Source organism: Macaca thibetana, chromosome 7 (assembly GCF_024542745.1).
Source record: "Macaca thibetana thibetana isolate TM-01 chromosome 7, ASM2454274v1, whole genome shotgun sequence".
NCBI classification, from domain to species: Eukaryota; Metazoa; Chordata; class Mammalia; order Primates; family Cercopithecidae; genus Macaca; species Macaca thibetana.
In genome coordinates this window covers 44232349-44252316 of record NC_065584.1, presented here as the reverse complement: position 1 = coordinate 44252316, position 19968 = coordinate 44232349, and the positions used below count along the sequence as shown (strand labels likewise).

The window sequence follows — 19968 nt, the reverse complement described above, 5'->3', positions numbered from 1 at the left end:
AATTTTACCTGGTAATGCTCCATAAATGGAATTTCCCTTGAAAATAATAGCCACTTTAACTTCTCATTCCAGAAACAACAAATCTGTCTCAGACTGACATTAACTAAACAGTAATGCTGAGAAAATTCCATAAGAACTATCCTGGCCGGGCGCGGTGGCTCAAGCCTGTAATCCCAGCACTTTGGGAGGCCGAGGCGGGTGGATCAAGGTCAGGAGATCGAGATCGTCTGGCTAACATGGTGAAACCCCGTCTGACTAAAAATACAAAAAACTAGCCGGGGCGTCGTGGCGGGCGCCTGTAGTCCCAGCTACTCGGAGGCTGAGGCGGGAGAATGGCGTGAACCCGGGAGGTGGAGCTTGCAGTGAGCCGAGAACTGCATTCCGTCTCAAAAAAAAAAAAAAAAAAAAAAAAAAAAAAAAAAAAAAAAAAAGAACTAGTTTCTCCTTTTTGCTTTAAAAGTATAATTCTCACAGTTGTATATACTCCATATTTTTCTTCCTTAAATGGAAAGAATCCATGTAATGTGTTAAAGGAACAAAAATCAACTAAAAGACATTAGTAAACACTTCCCATAGCGCACTTTTCCTATCATTATAGTAGTTAATATTCTTCAACTCATACAATGTATCCAGCACTAGGCTAAATGTTTTACCTGCTTTCTGGAATTTAATTTGAATCTATGATATGGCTTCTATTACTCTCCCAGTTTTAGATATAAGAAAATCAAGATATAAGAAAATCAAACAGCTTCTGGCCGAGTATGGTGGCTCATGCCTGTAATCCCAGCACTTTGGGAGGCCAAGGCGGGTGAATCACACAGTCAGGGATTCAATACCAGCCTGGCTAACATGGCAAAACCCCATCTCTACTAAAAATACAAAAACTTAGCTGGGCATGGTTGTGGGCACCTATAATCTCAGCTACTCAGGAGGCTGAGGCAGAAGAATTGCTTGAACCCGGGAGGTGGAGGTTGCAGTGAGCCAAGATAGCATCACTGCACTCCAGGCCCGGTGACAATGCAAGGGAAAAAAGAAAAAGGAAAAAAAGTCAAATGGCTTCTAATGGTGGACTTAGAATTCAAACTCAGGTATGTGTGACCCCAGGGCTTACATTCTTACTGAAGGAAACTATGCTTAATTCTACTGTAACATAAAAATAAGATTCCATATAAGTTTTCAAAAAAATAATCTTCAGATACAAAAGGTAGAAAACCATTTTTAAGTATTAAAAGAGGATGTCATCACTTGCAAACGAAAAGAACTACTTTAGCCTATTCGAAATATCTAGAAACTTTACTGATCCTTTTCAAGCACTACAAAATCTAATTACTATTATGAGCCAATATTATTATAAAATATAAGTTTTACAAATCAGAGAACATTTGCCCATAAAACCCTGCTCTGAAAGTCCATTATAATATTCAGATATGCTATTCTCTCTTAAACTATATAAAGTCTGGTGATCTGATTAGCCTATCAGTCCTCAAATACGCAGAACAGAAGGATTTCACTGGACTTAACGTCTTAACTTTTGTAAAATGAAAGTGATGAATTTGCAAAGTAAAAGGAATCACTCTAAGTTTGTCATCTATAAAATCCACTCCATTCTCTCTATAGAAGATACCACTTACGTTTTTAACCTGAAATGTGCAGAATTACCAAAGCACAAACCCACTCAAGATTTTAAGTGAACACTCAGCAATGTGATCCTTTCAAACTAAAAAGTTTTCATTAAACAAGTTTATAATTTTGTGTAAATTGTAAGTTTAAAAATTGGCATTAAAATTTTATTTTAAATAAAATTGGCCTGGGCTTTGAGAAAAAAAAAAAAAAGAGGGCTTAAATATTTATGAAGGAAAAATAAATGCCTTTATTACTTATTAGTCAACTAAGTCAACCTAAATGTGAACTAAAAGTGTTCACTCATTTACTAAGAAATATTTATTGAATGCCAATTATGTACAAGGCACTGTTCTAAGCCCTAGAGATAAGAAAAACAAGATTTCTACACGGAAGAAGACCGTATTTTAATGGGGAAGGGGAGATATATCAGACAAGTGAACAAACAAAGATAAAATAATTACAGATTATAAGAAACAGCAGAGTAATAGAAACTTCAAACACTTTTTTTCCCAAGAGACAAGAGTCTTGCTGTCACCTACAGCAAGCAATCCTCCTTCCTGTCCCGGCCTTCCAAGTAGCCAGGACACAGGTGCATGCTACCATTTCCAGTTAATTTTCTAATGTTCTGGTAGGAACAGAGGTCTCACTATGTTGCCCAGGTTGATCTTGAACACCTGGCCTCAGGAGATCCTCCTGCCTCCTCCCAAAGTGCTGAGATTACAGGCATGAGTCACTGTGCCCAGCCACTTTTTTTTTTTTCTTTTCTTTTTGAGATGGAGTTTCGCTCTTGTCGCCCAGCCTTGAGTGCAGTGGCATGATCTCGGCTCACTGCAACCTCCGCCTCCAAGGTTCAAGTGATTCGCCGGCCTCAGACTCCCGAGTAGCTGGGGTTACAGGTGCACAGCACCATGCCCAGCAAATTTTTGTATTTTTGGTAGAGACGAGGTTTTACTGTGTTGGCCAGGCTAGTCTCGAACTCCTGATCTCAGGTGATCCATCCACCTCAGCCTCCCAAATGCTGAGATAACAGGCATGAGCCACCGCACCCAGCCCAAAGACTATTTTTTAAACTCATCAAGGAAGTCCCCAAGGACGTCCCACTGGAGCTAAAACTTGAATGATAAGGAGTTGGGAAAGAAAATTCTAGGTAGAAAAGGACCACCTCATTTTATGAGAACATTCATTTGGCACTTCAATATTTATATGCTCTGTCTTGCATATAAATATTGCATATAAATATCCAGGTTACATCCTGGACGGACGCACATTATGATGAATGCTGTTTATGCCTTACAGTGTTTTATGGTAAGGGTAGATGCATATGTGCATGCATAGCAGCTAACACGATACTCATAAAATAGTAACAACACAATTCTCATTTAGTCTAAGCCAAAAGTTCTTAACTATAGAGAGACAGTGTGAATGGAAGGGCTGAATCTTTAAGAATCTGATGAAAGCAATGAATTCTCTCCTCCAAAAAAGAATGCAGGCTGGGCGCGGTGGCTCAAGCCTGTAATCCCAGCACTTTGGGAGGCCGAGACGGGTGGATCACGAGGTCAGGAGATAGAGACCATCCTGGCTAACACGGTGAAACCCTGTCTCTACTAAAAAATACAAAAAACTAGCCAGGCGTGGTGGCGGGCACCTGTAGTCCCAGCTACTAGGGAGGCTGAGGCAGGAGAATGGCATGAACCCGGGAGGCGGAGCTTGCAGTGAGCTGAGATCCGGCCACTGCACTCCAGCCTGGGCGACAGAGCAAGACTCCGTCTCCAAAAAAAAAAAAAAGAATGCACATACACAGAAACTTTACATATAATTTTAGGAAGGTCTAAAAACCCTGAAGCCCATCCAGATGCACACTGTCCCAACCAGAAATTTATGAACCCTAAGTTAAGAACTTTTTTTTGAGACAGAGTTTCACTCTTGTTGCCCAGGCTGAAGTGCAATGGTGCGATCTCAGCTCACTGCAACCTCTGCCTCCCGGATTCAAGTGATTCTCCTTCCTCAGCCTCCCGAAGAGCTGGGACTACAGGCGCGTGCCACCATGCCCGGCTAATTTTTGTATTTTTAATAGAGAAGGGTTTTCACCATGTTGGCCAGGCTGGTCTCAAACTTCTGACCTCAGGCAATCCGCCCGCCTTGGCCTCCCAAAGTGCTGGGATTACAGGCATAAGCCATAGCACTCTGCCAGAACTAAGTAAGTAGTTCTTAATGGGATGAATATGAATGCAAGCTTCTATCCTACTTTTAAGTGATGAATATATCAGGTACACTGACTCTCGATTTCTTTTTTTTTTTTTTTGAGACAGAGTCTCACTCTGTCACCCAGGCTGGAGTGCGGTGATGCAACCTCTGCCTCCCAGTTCAAGATATTCTCCTGTCTCAGTCTCCCAAGTAGCTGGGATTACAGGCGCGCATCACCATGCCTGTCTAATTTTTTTGTATTTTTAGTAGAGACGGTGTTTCACCATGTTGGCCTGCCTGGTCTCAAACTCCTGACCTCAAGTGATTCACCTCAGCCTCCCAAAGTGCTGGGATTAAAGGTGTGAGCCACCACACCTGGCCAGTTTCTTTTGGCCCACATAAAACTCTGTACAATAATTTTATCTATGCTACAGAAGCAAACTATTAGGGTGTATTAAAACATATATATTCCTGCCTAAAAATGAATGAAATAGCTCTTCATTAAAACAGGGTACAATCTTTCACACACAAAAACACAGAAGAATCTCCTGAACCCAGGAGGCGGAGGTTGCAGTGAGCCTAGATCGCGCCATTGCACTCCAGCCTGGGCAACAAGAGCAAAACTCCTGTCTCAAAAAAAAAAAAAAAAAAAAAAAGGGAAAGAAAAACATAACATAGTTTGGCACTTGCTTTTGTGCAAGATCTTAAAATTGCTTCCCCCCCAAAAAATTATTACCACACTTTTTCAAAGGGTCTAAAACTGAACTTTAACATCTATTAACGTATAGATGTTCTTTAAGTTCAAAAGTAAAGCTTATGGTTATTTTTTAAAAACACACACACACAGCCGGGTGCGTTGGCTCATGCCTGTAATCCCAGCACTTTGGGAGGCCAAAATGGGTGGATCACTGGAGGTCAAGAGTTCGAGATCAGACTGACAAATATGGTGAAACCCTGTCTCTATTAAAAATACAGGCCGGGCGCGGTGGCTCAAGCCTGTAATCCCAGCACTTTGGGAGGCTGAGACGGGCGGATCACGAGGTCAGGAGATCGAGACCATCCTGGGTAACACAGTGAAACCCCGTCTCTACTAAAAATACAAAAACTTAGCCGGGCGAGGTGGCAGGCGCCTGTAGTCCCAGCTACTCGGGAGGCTGAGGCAGGAGAATGGCGTGAACCCGGGAGGCAGAGCTTGCAATGAGCTGAGATCCGGCCACTGCACTCCAGCCTGGGTGACAGAGCGAGACTCCGTCTCAAAAAAAAAAAAAAAAATACAGATTTAACTGGGCGTGGTGGCGCACACCTGTAATCCCAGCTACTTGGGAGGCTGAGGCAGGAGAATGGCTGGAACCTGGGAGGCAGAGGTTGCAGTGAGCCAAGATCGCACCACTGCACTCCAGCCTGGGCAACAAAAGCGAACCTCCGTCTCTGAACACACACACACACACACACACACACACACACACACACCCACCCCTTAGATGCCTAAAGAACACACATCATTAATCCAAGGTACAAACTAGATCAACAGATCTTAACCCATTTCAAGTCAGATACCCCTTTGAGAATCTGAAAAATGCTATTGATTCCCCATTTTTAAAATGGATATACACATATAAAATATTCACATAATTTTAGGCTGCTCACTGCATTTTAAATCCAACCAAGGATTTAAGAATCTCTATATCTACTATACAAGAATATAATGACTGGTTGCTTCTGGGAAGGGAAACTAGGAGAAGGGATGGAAGGTTTTTCACTACACATCCTTTCGTAACCTTTGGAATTTGAACCATATGACTATTATTTATTCAAAAAATGAATAAATAAAAAATAAAAAGCATTACACTAAGTAACATGGCAAGATACTAATACAGTAGATGAAACTCTTCAGGTGAAGATATTTAGAATAGCTATTCTATTAAATTCACCATACTTAAAAACTGCTTCTTTCAATTTTTTGGCTGAAACACATTTGTGGCTGCAAAAATATGCTCTTCATAATTTTCAGAGAAATTTCCAATTTCCACCTTTTTACTAGGAAAATGTCATAAAAATTTCATATTATTCATATTCTAACTTCTGAAACCCCCATTAAATAACAACAGCTAGTATTTACTGAATGTAGCACTGTCACATCTATTGACTATTATCATCATCATCATTTTACAGACGAGGAAAACCAAAGCTTTCAGCAGTTAACTCACTTGTCCAAGGCAACCCAGCTAGCGGTAAGCAAGGACTCCTGTGGACCAACAAAGCCCATGCGACACTGTATCACGACATGGAGCGTAGTAAACACTAAAATCGATGACATTATTCCTTAAGAGACTATTCTTTTTTGCGACAGGGTTTCACTCTGTTGCCCAGGCTCAAGTGCAGTGGCACAATCACAGCTCACTGCAGCCTCGATCTCCTGGGCTCAAACTATCTTCCCTCAGCCTTCCAAGTACCTAGGACTACAGGCGTGTACCACCACACCCAGCTAATTTTGTATTTTATTTTTTTATTAGAGATGGGCCTGCTATGTTGCACAGGCTGGCCTTGAACTCCTGGGCTCAAGTAATCCTCCCGCGTCGACTCCCCAAAGTGCTGAGATTAAAGGTGTTAGCTACTTACTGTACCTGGCCTCTGAAGAGACTATTCTTATCCTAACTAGGTTTTAGCGTATTCACTTGTTATAAAAATCTGGTATTATATTGCATGTGCCTGCTTTACTATACACAAAGCAGATATAGACGAAAAACAATTAACCAACCCAATCATTAAAAAGGCACAAAAATGGCCAGGCACGGTGGCTCACGCCTGTAATCCCAGCACTTTGGGAAGCCGAGGCAGGCAGATCACCTGAGGTCAGGAGTTCATGACCAGCATGACCAATATGGAGAAACCCCGTCTCTACTAAAAAGACAAAATGAGCCAGGCATGGAGGCACATGCCTGTAATCCCAGCTACTCGGGAGGCTGAGGCAGGAGAATCCCTTGAACCCAGGAGGCGGAGACTGTGATGAGCCAAGATTGCGCCATTACACTCCAGCCTGGGCAACAAGAGCTAAATTCCGTCTTAAAAAAAAAAAAAAAAAAAAAAAAGGCACGAAAACTAGTTTCAAATTATAATTTTTAAAGTTCTTACAAGGTGTCACCCTAAAAAGTAAAAATGTAAGCTGAACCTTAAAACTATGGTGGGTTTTTTTTTTTAAGTGTTTTCACTAGAGAAAGAGTATCAACACCAAAGAGGCAAAGGGTTTCTTTCTGCTAAATGGGACCTCTAGTCATCATAGTTGTAAGAATATCTAAAAGTGAATGTACAGACTATCTGCAAAATGCCTCGGAAATGTATAATGAATTGTGAAACAAGAAATAACAATGGCGGCTGAGCGCAGTGGCTCACACCAATAATCCCAGCACTTTGGGAGGCCTAGGTGGGCGGGACCACCTGAGGTCAGGAGTTCAAGACCAGCCCAGGCAACATGGGGAAACCCAGTCTCTACTAAAAATACAAAAATCAGCCGGGTGTGGTGGCAGACATCTGTAATCCCAGCTACTCTCGGGAGGCTAAGCCAGGAGAATTGCTTGAACCTGGGAGGCGGAGGTTGCAAAGAACCGAGATTGCACCACTGCACTCCAGCCTGGGTGACAGAGGGAGACTCTGTCTCAAAAAAACAAACAAACAAAAAAAGAAATAACAATGCCACTTTCACTATAATTCCATCTTCAAAGAGGCAGTATTTTTCAAAAAACGTTCACCCAAATTTAAACTTACAGAATCGCTTAAAGTCAATGCAAAGAAATGAGGCATGGGAGGCTGGGGTGAGGAGAGAACATAAATCACCCAACCAGGTGGTCCTACCACTGATTATTATTAACATAAATTTGTGTGTGTGTGTGTGTTTGTGTGCTTGCCTAAGTGTTCAGTTTGACTGTCATATTCAACAACTTACCTAGGTAACACTCAAGGCTTGCTTCATGTCCTGCTGTGTAAGCGTAAGGAAAGTATCCAAGTCTTTATTTTTTTTTTTTGAGACAGTGTCTATGTCTATGTATGCCTGTGGTGACACAATACGAGCTCACTGCAACCTCCACCTCCCGGGTTCCAGTGATTCTCCTGCCTCAGCCTCCGGAGTAGCTGGGATTATAGGTACACACCACCACATCCACTAATTTTTGGATTTTTAGTAGAGATGGGGCTTCACCATGTTGGCCAGGCTGGTCTCAAACTCTTGACCTCAAATGACCCGCCCCCTCTGGGCCTCCCCCAAGATTTTACTTTCTTTTCAAGCAAGTAAGGCACTAAACCTCTACTAGGTTTTCCCTATCAGTGAATGAGTAAGAATGTTTTAGACCCGGCCGGGCGCGGTGGCTCAAGCCTGTAATCCCAGCACTTTGGGAGGCCGAGATGGGCGGATCACGAGGTCAGGAGATCAAGACCATCCTGGCTAACACGGTGAAACCCCGTCTCTACTAAGAAATACAAAAAATAGCCGGGCGAGGTGGCAGCGCCTGTAGACCCAGCTACTCGGGAGGCTGAGGCCGGAGAATGGCGTGAACCCGGGAGGCGGAGCTTGCAGTGAGCTGAGATCTGGCCACTGCACTCCAGCCTGGGCTACAGAGCGAGACTCCGTCTCAAAAAAAAAAAAAAAAGAATGTTTTAGACTCAAAGAAAAAAATGTTTTCTTTTGAGACAAAGGCCTCACTCTGTCAGCCACACTGGACACAGTGGAACGATCACAGCTCACTGCAGCCTCAACCTCCTGGGCTCAGGCAATCCTTCCGCCTCAGCCTCCCAAGTAGCTGGGACCACAGGCGCACACCACCACTCCTAGCTAATGTTTTAAATTATTTGTAGAGATGAGGTCTCCCTATGTTGCGTAGGCAGGTCTCAAACTCTTGGACTTAAGCGAGCCTCCCAACTCAGTCTCCCAAAGTGCTGGAATTATAGGCGTGAGTCACCATACCCGGTCTCAAAAATGTTAAGACTCTCTAAAAACACTTTCACAAAAGCATACAAAGATGGAGAAAATGTAAATGTCTATCTTTGCAAAGTTCATCCTACAATTTCCTAACACACAGATACAGAAAAAAAAACAGGTATATTTATACAGAATTACAGGTGGTGTTGCTTTCTACAGGAAATAACATCAGTGATACAGATTTCAAAACCTCACCTATTAAGACATAGGGCAAAATAGGCTGGGTGCAGTGACTCATGCCAGCACTTTGGGAGGCCAAGGCAGGTGGATCATCTGAGATCAGGAGTTTGAGACCAGCCTGGCCAACACGTCTCTACTAAAAATACAAAAAATTAGGCGGGTGTGGTGGTGGGCACCTGTAATCCCAGCTACTCAGGAGCCTGAGGCAAGAGAATCACTTGAACCCAGAGGCAGAGGTTGCAGTGAGTTGAGATGCCACCACTGTACTCCAGCCTGGGCAACAAGAGCAAAACTCGGTCTCAAAAAAAAGAAATAAAGCAAAACAAAAACTTTTCCTTCACATTATGTTGCAGTTTTGCAAGTGAACAGACTTTAAAATGCTAAGAATTAATGCAGTATTTATAAATCTGTCAAAGACTTTGATGCATATAATAGACAATCTGATAATGCATATGCACAAAACAAGTGGTTATTAATGAGTATCTGAGCATTCAAAAATGACATATTAAAAAGACGAGTTATATAATCATTCTGTTTATATAATTATCGTATTTAAACTCCCCTGAAATTAAAGACCTTAAGGACACCTCTTTTACTTCATTATTTAAAACCATTCACAAAATTCAACCACATTTTTATTATACCCCAAATAAAATTAACCCAATTTAGTCAAAGCAATACTATAGAAAATTAAATCAATAATTATCCTTTAGCATGCATATAGTGTTTATCCTGGTTTCTCTTAAGGCAATGGCCAAAAAAAATAAAATCCTAGAAAAGAAATTCCTCCTATATTTTCTTTATATTCCATAAATTACTTCCTAAAAAATCAAGAGCAAATATACATTACTGAAGTCTATTGCTGATTATACTTCCTTATGTTCCATAGACAGAGATGGATATCTAATTTATAGAATACTTTCCAGAATATTTACCCAGAATGTGCTTACTACCTAACAATCACTGTTAGTCAATCTGGAATTAGGTTTGTGAGTATATAGTCCTGTTACTCTCCAATTCTCTCATGCTGGCAAAATATACAAGGTCAAAAAATCACATTCTTGGAAAGCAGCGTGCTTGGAAAACTGGCAATACTAGCAGACTTCACTTTTAAAAGTGAGAAAAGGATATAGAAATGGCCAATTAGCACAGGAAAAGATGCTCAACATCACTAATCATTAGGGAAATGCAAATCAAAATCACACTGAAATACCACTTCATACCCATTATAATGACTATTATCAAAAAATTAAAAGGCAGAAAATGAGTGATGGTGAGGATATAGAAAACTGGAACCCTCATGCATTGCTAATGGGAATGAAAGATGGTCCAGTTGCTGTGGCAATATGTATGGCAATTCCTGAAAAAATTCAACATACGATCCAGCAATTACACTTTCTGGGTAGATACCCAAAAGAAATGAAAGCCAGAACTTAAACAGGTATCTGTATGTCATGGTCACGGCAGCATTATTCACAATAGCCTAAAGGTGGAAGCAACCCAAGAGTCCATCAATGAATTATTGGATTAAAAAATATACGGTACGTCTAGACACTGAAATTATTCAGCCTTCAAAAAAGAACGAAATTCTGACACCTGCTACAACAGAGATGAACACTGAAGACACTTGACTAAGTGAAATAAGCCAGTCACAAAAAGACAAATATTGCATGGCATCACTTACAGGAGGTACCTAGAGTAGTCAGACTCCTAGAGACAAAAAACTGAATGGTGGTTGCCAAGGGCTGGGGGACTGGAAACAGGGAGTGAGTGTTTAATAGGTACAGAGCTTTAGTTGGGGAAGATGAAACGGTTCTGGAGATGGATGGTAGGGAGGGTTGCATGACAATGTCAAGGTACTTAATGCACATTTAAACATGGTTAAAATGGTAAATTTTATGTTATGTATACTTTACCATAATTTTTAAAAATGAGAAAAAAGACATTAAAGCATTAAAGAAAAAAAGACATTAAAGCATGTGTCCACAGGAAGGGGAACATCACACACCGGGGCCTGTCATGGGGTGGGGGCAGTGGGAAGGGATAGCATTAGGAGATACACCTAATGTAAATGATGAGTTAATGGGTGCAGCACACCAACATGGCACATGTATACATATGTAACAAACCTGCCCATTGTGCACATGTACCCTAGAACTTAAAGTATAATTAAAAAAAAAAAAAAGAAAAAACAACAAACAAAAAAGCATGTGTCCAAATTCTTCTCACGCATGCTTTTCACTACCCACAAAACTAATACCCTGACTATGAGTGACCAGTGAAGTCCTAATTTAATTGTTTACCATAAGATCCAAGAAATTAGTGTAAGTTTTTAAACTCCTTCTAATCCTAAAAAAAAAAGTTTAACTGGATTCCTCAGAATGAAGTCCTTCACAGATATAGACGTTAACAGCTATTACATATCTACTTCAGATTAAATAAATTACTAAACATCAGTGTCTCCCAACTTTGTATTTCAAGCATAGTTCAATCTAGAGTGTTTCCTTCATTTTCTCTCCAAAGTCTCATGATGACTATTTTCATTTTTACTAGCAAAATCTCTAGTCAAAATTGTCTCCCCCAAAGTTCATAGGAGCTCATCTTTACTGACTGGTAGATAAATCATCTTTACAGTAATCGGTATTCAGTTTCCAAAAATTTTGTATAAACATTGGAATCTTATTCATGAATCTCTCTCCCTTTCTAAAAAAAAGTATTCATATGGAAAAAATAGAAGCTTGAAATACCCTAAGCTAAATTTTGAGGATCTTTTCCGGTTACATTCCAGTTTTTCTTATACCTTCTGAATTCACAAACTGTTACAGAAATAAGTCTGCAATAATGAACTAGCAAACCAGGTTGCCTGGTTTCCTCTAAGCCACTAAAGCTCATTGTGTTGTTCATATCCCCGTTCTCCCATTCTTCAGTATTCAGCACATAAACATCCACCTTTAAAGGTAAACTCTGATAGTTTCCACGCTATAAAAGCTATGTTCTGATATTTTTCAAACAACACCTGTTCATGAACATGAAGCAAACATGATGCAAATTAAAAGGGACAAAAACTAACCACATACCCAAACAAAAGTTGAAATGCCTAATTTAGAAAAAACTCGTCATATTAAAAACATGTTGGGCCGAGGATGGTGGCTCACGCCTACAATCCTGGCACTGGAAGGCCAAGGCAATTCAAGACCAGCCTATGCAACATGGCAAAACCCCAACTCTACAAAAAAATGGAAAAATTAGCTGGGCGTGGTGGCATGCTCCTGCAGCCCCAGCTACTTGGGAAGTTGATCCCAACTACGTGGGAAAGGGAGGATCACTTGAGCCTAGGAGGTAGAGGCCACAGTGAGCCTCAACCTGAACTTTTTTTTTTTTTCTCCCGAGACAGAGTCTTGCTCTGTCACCCAGGCTAGAGTGCAGTGGCACGATCTTGGCTCACTGCAACCTCTGCCTCCCAGTTCAAGCAGCTTGAACCTCAGCTTCCCAAGTAGCTGGTATTACAGGTGCCCACCACTGCACCTGTCTAATTCTTGTATTTTCAGTAGAGACAGGGTTTCACCATGTTGGTCAGGCTGGTCTCAAACTCCTGACCTCATGATCCACCTGCCTCGGGCTCCCAAAGTGCTGGGATTACAGGCGTAAGCCACTACGCCCGGCCTCAACCTGCACTTTCACTCTGTCCCCACTGAACTCTAGCCAGAGTGACAGCATCAGACTGTCTCAAAAGAAAATAAAAAAAAAACCAAAAAACTTGTTTGTAACAAATTTCAGGCCAGGCGCAGTGCCTCACACCTGTAATCCCAGCACTTTGGGAGGTCAAGGAGGGCAGATCACTTGGGGTCAGGAGTTCAAGACCAGCCTGACCAACCTGGTGAAACCCTGTATCTACTAAAAATACAAAAATTAGCTGGGCATGGTGGCGGGCACCTGTGCTCCCAGTTACTCGGGAGGCTGAGGCAGGAAAATAAATTGAACCCAGGAGGTGGAGGTTGCTGTGAACCAGCCTGCGCAACAGAGGGAGACTCTGTCTCAAAAGATAAAAGTAAAAATAAAAAAATGAACAAATTTCAAAGAAAAGATCATACTAAACAAGTATGATCATCATATATCTTTTCTACTTGTACTATCTGAAAACAAGAGTGCATGTAAACAACTATAAATGGATAATGTTTTTCTTGATTTTTAAAAATGAATTCTTCCAAATACCATTTTCTATATGTAAATTAATGAAGTACCATCTCCTCTACTAGGGTCTACTTCCTAAAGCAGCATAATCTGTAGTTGTCATTGTATATAATGTATCCACCTAAATGTCAACAGAAGAAAAAATGAAAAACACAAACGCAGATATCTTAAAGTTTTTCTAGTACTTAGTTTACCTACTCATCAATGTGAGATATTCTCCTGATAATAAGTTTCTTTTAACTTGCCCAAAGACAGACTAAGTTGACCCTTTAAAAAGGAGAGTGGGTATATCTGGTCACACATTAGGAACTTCAATGTGTGTGAAGTATCCCATCCCTTCAATTTGCAATACATATAAAACTCTACAAAAAGGAAATTATATATAGATGTAGAAAGATCAATTGAAAAAGAATGAATGCATCACCTGGTCATGAGCCTTACCTTTTAGCAGCGGCAGAGGTGTTAACTCAATAGGCTTGCCTTGAGACCTAAACTGTGAGGAACTTTGTGACCTCTTCTGTCTGGCTTTTCTGACGGACTTCCGAGAAAATCCGTCTACTTTATCCACTGATGGAGGAGTAGTTGGTGCTGAGGACATATCCCTACTGAAGAGAAAGAAGTATCATAAACCCATACATTCCCAAGGTGGAAGCATACATGTGAGTTACACAAATTCTAAAATTCCCATATACGATATTCATGAAAATGGGAATATGTGCTAAAGAAAAGAAAATCAGTTAAGAAAAGTCTTATCTTGGCCAGGTGCAATGGCTTACGCCTGTGATCCCAGCACTTTGGGAGGCTGAGATGGGTGGATCACTTGAGGTCAGGAGTTCAACACCAACCTGGCCAATACGGTGAAACCCCACCTCTACAAAATTACAAAAATTAGCTGGGCATGATGGCAGGTGCCTGTAATCCCAGCTACTCGGGAGGTTGAAGTGGAAGAATCGCTTGAACCCGGGAGGCAGAGGTTGCAGTGGGCCAGGATCCTGCCATTGCACTCCAGCCTGGGTGACAGAGTGAGATTCTGTCTTTAAAAAAAAAAAAGGGCTGGGCCCAGTGGCTCACACCTGTAATCCCAGCACTTTGGGGGGCCGAGGTGGGCAGATCACTTGAGGTCAGGAGTTGGTGACTAGCCTGGACAACATGGTGAAACCCTGTTTCTACTAAAAATACAAAAATTAGCCAGGTGCAGTGGCATGCACCTGTAATCTCAGCTACTCGAGAAGCTGAGGCAGGAGAACCGCTTGAAGCCAGGAGGCGGAGGTTGTAGTGAGCCGAGATGGCACCACTGCACTCCAGCCTGGGCCACAGACCAAGACTCCATCTCAAAAAAAAAAAAAAAAAAAAGGCCAGGCACGGTGGCTCACGCCTGTAATCCCAGCACTTTGGGAGGCCAAGGCAGGCAGATAACCTCAGGTCAAGAGTTCGAGACCAGCCTGATCAACATGGAGAAACCCCATTTCTACTAAAAAAAAAAAAAAAAAAAATACAAAAATTAGCCAGGCGTGGTGGCGCATGCCTGTAATCCCAGCTTCTGGGGAGGCTGAGGCGGGAGAATCACTTGAACCCAGGAGGCGGAGATTGCAGTGAGCCGAGAGCACGCTATTGCACTCCAGCCTGGGCAATAACAGCAAAACTCCTTCTCCAAAAAAAAAAAGGAAAAAAAAAAAGTCATATGTTAATGGGAAAACATGAAAATTTGGTGAAAATAATATAAGTATCATGGAAATAATATCAGAACTCTAATGTATTGTGCCACTCCATTATAAGCATTAAAGATATTCATTGAGGCTTAAAGAACTCTATGCTGCCTGCCCATTTTCTAACTGCAAAGCTCTTCACATCTTCAAGTAATTTTTGGAGCTATTCTGTAGCTGGAAAACTTCCATCGATACATTTTCCCAAGATATTTAATATTATGAATGGGTTCTGGAGTTAAAACCCTTAGTGTACTTCAAGAATCTATACCAATGTATCAGAGCAAGGTGAAATTTACTACTACTGAAACTATCTAGGCATAACTTTTAATGGGATGTGCTATGTAAGCTGTGATAAACTATACCACACTGCAAATGAGGACAGGCTACATTACTTTAAACAAAACACATAAAAGGTATAATTAAAATATTTCAAAGAAGTCTTCTTTTTGAATAAAGCCACCTTACGTTATTAAAGCTTAATAAAAACTATGAGGAAATCAAGCACCAAAGTTGAACTAAAAACATAAATTCACAGCCTACTGAAACAACCAAGTTGAGTTCCCTTGAGGTTTAGACCTTGAAGTTTAGTTCATCGTCAAATACCAATTTTCATTCCATCAAACTTATGGAACCGAACCGCACTTTTGCATTGTTTAACCCTCTTGAGTTATTAAAATGAAGGCTATTTCCTTAAAGTAACAAGCGTTAAGCTTAATTTCATTCACCAATTTAAACAGATGCCATCATTTCCATGGCACTGAGGTTCCATGCAAGACTAACGGCAGACTCGGATAGAAATAATGCATATGGGGGAAATGCTGAAATGCAATTACTCACCTGTCATTCCAATACACAAGACAAGTGGTTTTTAACTTCTAAATAAAAGAGTAAGGGAATTTCTTCCTGAACACGTGAGAACAAAAAGTTACCTGGATTACGTGGATTTTGACAATGAAAAAATAACAAAAAATATTTAAAAACACATACACACATATGATGTTGACGTTTGGAATTTGGAAGTCTTCTTTGGTTTTCTTAAAAAAAAAAAAAAGTTTTTAAAAATCCACCTAATTTAGCCTTAATATAATGTGATGGATACAAAACAGAATCACAAACTATGAATGACTACAGATGTTAAGATCACTTTAAAATATCAAAATGACTGCATCAGCCAAAAGCTCCACATCTTATTTGTACGTTGTAAATTTAGGGGCCGATTTTCCAATCGGGTATGTGAATTATTTAGACTTCATTCTAACTCTTAACACTACAAAATTTCAGTAAATCCTCTTCCTCCATCGTTCTTTTTGTCTCTTTTTATCCCTCATCTCTCATCCCTACAGATGATATATAGGTAGCTTTTTAAAAAATCATTTACCCCTTATGCCCGAGGCCCAGAATAAGTGTCAGGGATCGCAACCCTGAAGCATTGCAAAACTGAACGTAAGGTAACAGCGGGTCCGTGCAAAGCCCAGGGAAACAGGTTTCGCTCTGGGCCAGGGCGCCCGAAGCTTTATCATCCTCTAATCATCAGGCACAGGGCATTTCCACGGCTCAGGATAATCCAAAGGTGGTAAGGGGAAGTAGGGAAAGACAAGGAAGGGGTTTGTCTGTGGGGATGCTTATATACACCCTTTGCTCCTAACCCACACCCCAAGCCCTGGAGAAGATAAGCTGCTAGAGAATCCTCCTCATAAAGGGGGGCAAGAAAACGCCTCCAATCCCAGAAGGTGGAGAAAAAGGGGGGAGGGGGCAGAGTGAATGTGAGGCATCATCAGAAGCATTTGTAGGTAAATCAGACAAGTGGGACGGGCGCTCCCGCTCCTGCACCCCACCTCACCGCACCCCTCGCCTGCCCGGCCAGGCCTTCCCAAGGCCGGTGCCCCGTAGGTCCCCCAGGAGGACCGGGAGGAAGAAAAGAAGCGGGCGAGCCGCGGTGCTGGAGGAACGAAGTTACCTTGAAGCTTCTGGGGAAGAATCCGAAGATGATCTGTGGCTTGGAGGGGCGGGAGACGGGCGAGGGGGCCGCAGCGGGGGCGGGCGGCGGGACCGGGACGTGCAGGGGGAGGTCCGGGCAGCTGCAGGGAGCCCGGGGCGACGGCTGTCCGGTGCAGGGTCCCTCCGGTTCCGCGGCGGCGGAGCCTCTAGGCCTCACGGCCGGACCCGAACCTCAGCGTTCCGGTGGCGGCGGCGGCCTCACGATCCTCCCCCGCGGGCCCGTCCCATCAAATCGGCACCGACCCCGTTGCGGCTCCGCCGGTGGCTCCTCGCTCACATTCCTGGCGGGCGGCGCCTCAGCTCGTTGCCCCGGACCCGGCGGCGGCGGCGACGACGTGGGGAGGGGGGGAAGGGAGGGAGGAAGACTGGATCTGCAGCGGCAGCAAGAGAAGGGGACAGGAGAAGGAGGAGGAGCCGCAGGAGCTGGAGCCGCCGCTGCCAGAGCCACCTTTCGCTACCCGCGGTGGGTCCCCGTCAATGCCCCTTTCTCTCTCCTATTGTCAATATCACCGGGCGGCTGAGTCCATGGCACACGCGCAACCGAACCTTCTGGCCAGCAGCGCCCGCCTCCGGCGCCCGCCCACTGGAGACTTCAAACGGGAAGCGAGGCCTCATTGGCCAGTATCCGCCTTCACTCCCCTGACAGCATGTTCGGTTGAGACCTGATCAGGGATTGGCGGCAGGAGGGCGGAGAAACAGGAGAGTGGGAAGAGAGGAGGTCGAGGATTGGGCCGAAGCGTGAGGGACCCGGATGCAGCCGCGATCTCTGGCGGTGCAGCCGCCCGGGCGGTGGGGCAGGCTGAAGTGGGAAGCCGCTGGGCCTGAGAGGAGCTGTTAAATTCCGGGAGGTGTAAGACTAGCAGATCAGCTGGCTGGCTTTCCGTGCTGTGCGGAGCCTTTGGCGGCGGTCGTCTTGGACCAGAGGGTTCCAAGGGCATGGGTCGGCTAAGAGTGGGGGAGCCCTGGAGACTTGATCCCGCCCTGCAGCTAGTGTGGCCCCTCAGGGCTTGGGGAGTCCCACTCTGGACGGGACCCTGCGATGCGTAGACAGGAATAAGATCTCCGGCCCGCGCCGGTGCGCCACTGGTTGTGTAAATGGGTCCCTTGAAACCCCCAGCAGTCGCTCTCCGCTGAACCTTCGAATTCTCTCTCACCTCGTCTCCTTTTCCTTAAACGTCTGTTTTGAATATCAGCCCCCTGGAGCGTTGAGGCCAGCGCTGGTTTAGTTAATGCAGGTGGGGAAAACGCTGTCGCCACAGTTTGCAGTCTATTCATCTATTCATTCAGAATATCCGCCTCCTCCCCGCCCCCGTCAGCCGAGTGCTCAGAGCTCGGAAAGACCCAGCTCCAAACTAGGAGTTTCAAGATTTTAATTGGCAAGTTGGACCCGAAAGAGTTAATGGAGAAGACTACTTAAATCTATCTAGAACAAGTGATGAGATATTTGGAGATGTGTTTTTATGCTTGGTGAATGCGAACGGCCAAATGGTACATTTCCAGATAATATTCCTGGATTAATGTTATTTGAATGCATCCTACATACATTTTTTGAGAGGAAAAAAGAAAAATTATTAATGCTAGCTACAAACGTCAGAGTACCAATTGTTCAAAACTTAGAAAATGGGGAGGGGAGGAACAAAAAAATTTAACATTCATATTTTCTCAACTCAGAGATAACCAACTACAGTATTTGCATACTTCCTTTTAGTAGTTTTTATATTAATAATGTGTGTCGATCTGTAGCCTAGTTTTTTCCCTCAGCATTATATCATCTTTTCGATACGTTTAGGGAATAGAGCTATATATAAATAAAACTATATGTACCATATGTACAAGTGACAACGAAAAATGCATTTGCATTTCTCCTGTTTGTGTTGTTAAACACTAGAGTTTTGAAATTTTCTTTGCACACTCCCAGAAATGGCTCTTGAGTGGAAAAATAATTTTGTGCCATGAAAGATAAAAATATTCCTGCTTTGAACTGAAATGGAAAACGAAAAGATGACTCTTAGATGGAAGCAGGCTCCCCCTACTGACTCCAGATGATTGGCCACTGTATGGCGAGTGCCCACTTTTGCTGTGATAAAGTTAATTACCACTAAGTATGAACTATAGAATACCAGCAGTCTGGTTCCTACCCTCAAGAACCTTAAATTTCCATCTCAATATCCTGTACAGTCTTCATGAAAGTTCAGTGTCCCACCCAAGGACTTGTTTCTTCTATCTTTGATTGAGGGTAAATGCAGAATTAAAACCAAGGAAGATTTTGAAGCCAATTCAATTTCCCTTGGCAACAGTTGAACTGTTAAAAGCATAGTGCACGTTTGAAATTCTCACAGCTGTTGCTTAGAACATGTCACAGAGTGGGGATTTTGCTTGCAAATTATGGATCTCTATAAAGACAATTCATTTCAAAGTCATTTCACTTTCTATAAAATGGCTGAGCAACTGAAATGAGCAGGTTTTTTAAAATGGAAACATCTTTGCCTATGTGAGAAATTGTTCTCTGGACCAGTAATTTCTCCCATGTATCCCAGGGGTTTGGGTACTCCAAGAATAGTGCAAGACGATCTATTTGGGATGCAGTAAAAGAAAGTATTAGGAAATATATTTACGTTTAATTTTAATCTAAAAGGCATTACGGTCAACTACTATTTTATATAGAGTGAATGGCTGTGCCCTCAGTACATGGAATGGTGCTTTGGCCTAGAACAGCATAGGAGATGTCCTTAGGGAAACTGGGAGTTGCCCATTCCTAGGGGTTGGCAGTGGTGGGCCCACCTAATCAGCCCCTGACCACATATGACTTATTGCAGTTACTTATTGCAGTTTCTGGATTCAACTAAATGGGCTTACTGATTATATTATCTAAATTAAATTAAACTAACCCTCATAAAACAGACAAATGACTCTTAAGAGTCCTTTGCAAAGAAACCATGGGAGAACAAGAAGAAAATGTTAGAACTGACTCTTCAGTATCAAATCTTTCTTTTTTTTTTTTTTTCGTATTTTTAGTAGAGGCAGTAGTTTCACCATGTTGGCCATGCTGGTCTCAAACTCCTGACCTTGTGATCCACCCACCTCAGTCTCCCCAAGTGCTGGGATTACAGGCGTGAG

At 42.6% G+C, this 19968-nt stretch overlaps 2 protein-coding genes across 5 annotated transcripts in view; one reads left to right on the top strand and one right to left on the bottom strand.

Annotated features, from left to right (window-relative positions):
- PPP2R5E (protein phosphatase 2 regulatory subunit B'epsilon) overlaps positions 1–16999 on the bottom strand; it is a 174884-nt gene extending 157885 nt beyond the window's left edge. For 2 of the 4 annotated variants that reach the window (XM_050799229.1, XM_050799232.1), the window contains exons 1-2: positions 16811–16880; positions 13589–13749 (exon numbers count right to left, since the gene is read on the bottom strand). In XM_050799229.1, the coding sequence (XP_050655186.1) occupies positions 13589–13745 (157 nt within the window). In that variant the 5' untranslated portion in view covers positions 13746–13749; positions 16811–16880. Of the gene's footprint in view, positions 1–13588; positions 13753–16810 lie in introns of all 4 variants that reach the window. The other 2 variants (XM_050799236.1, XM_050799230.1) reach the window with 2 other exon arrangements.
- LOC126959745 (loricrin-like) lies at positions 16839–18700 on the top strand. The gene has a single exon (XM_050799237.1). The coding sequence runs from the start codon at positions 16839–16841 to the stop codon at positions 17370–17372; it is 534 nt and encodes a 177-aa protein (XP_050655194.1). The 3' UTR covers positions 17373–18700.
- Positions 18701–19968: the final 1268 nt, after the last annotated feature.

Bases quoted from the DNA above. Each gene is read 5' to 3' on its own strand.
- LOC126959745 (XM_050799237.1), top strand. From the start codon at position 16,839: ATGATCTGTGGCTTGGAGGGGCGGGAGACGGGCGAGGGGGCCGCAGCG.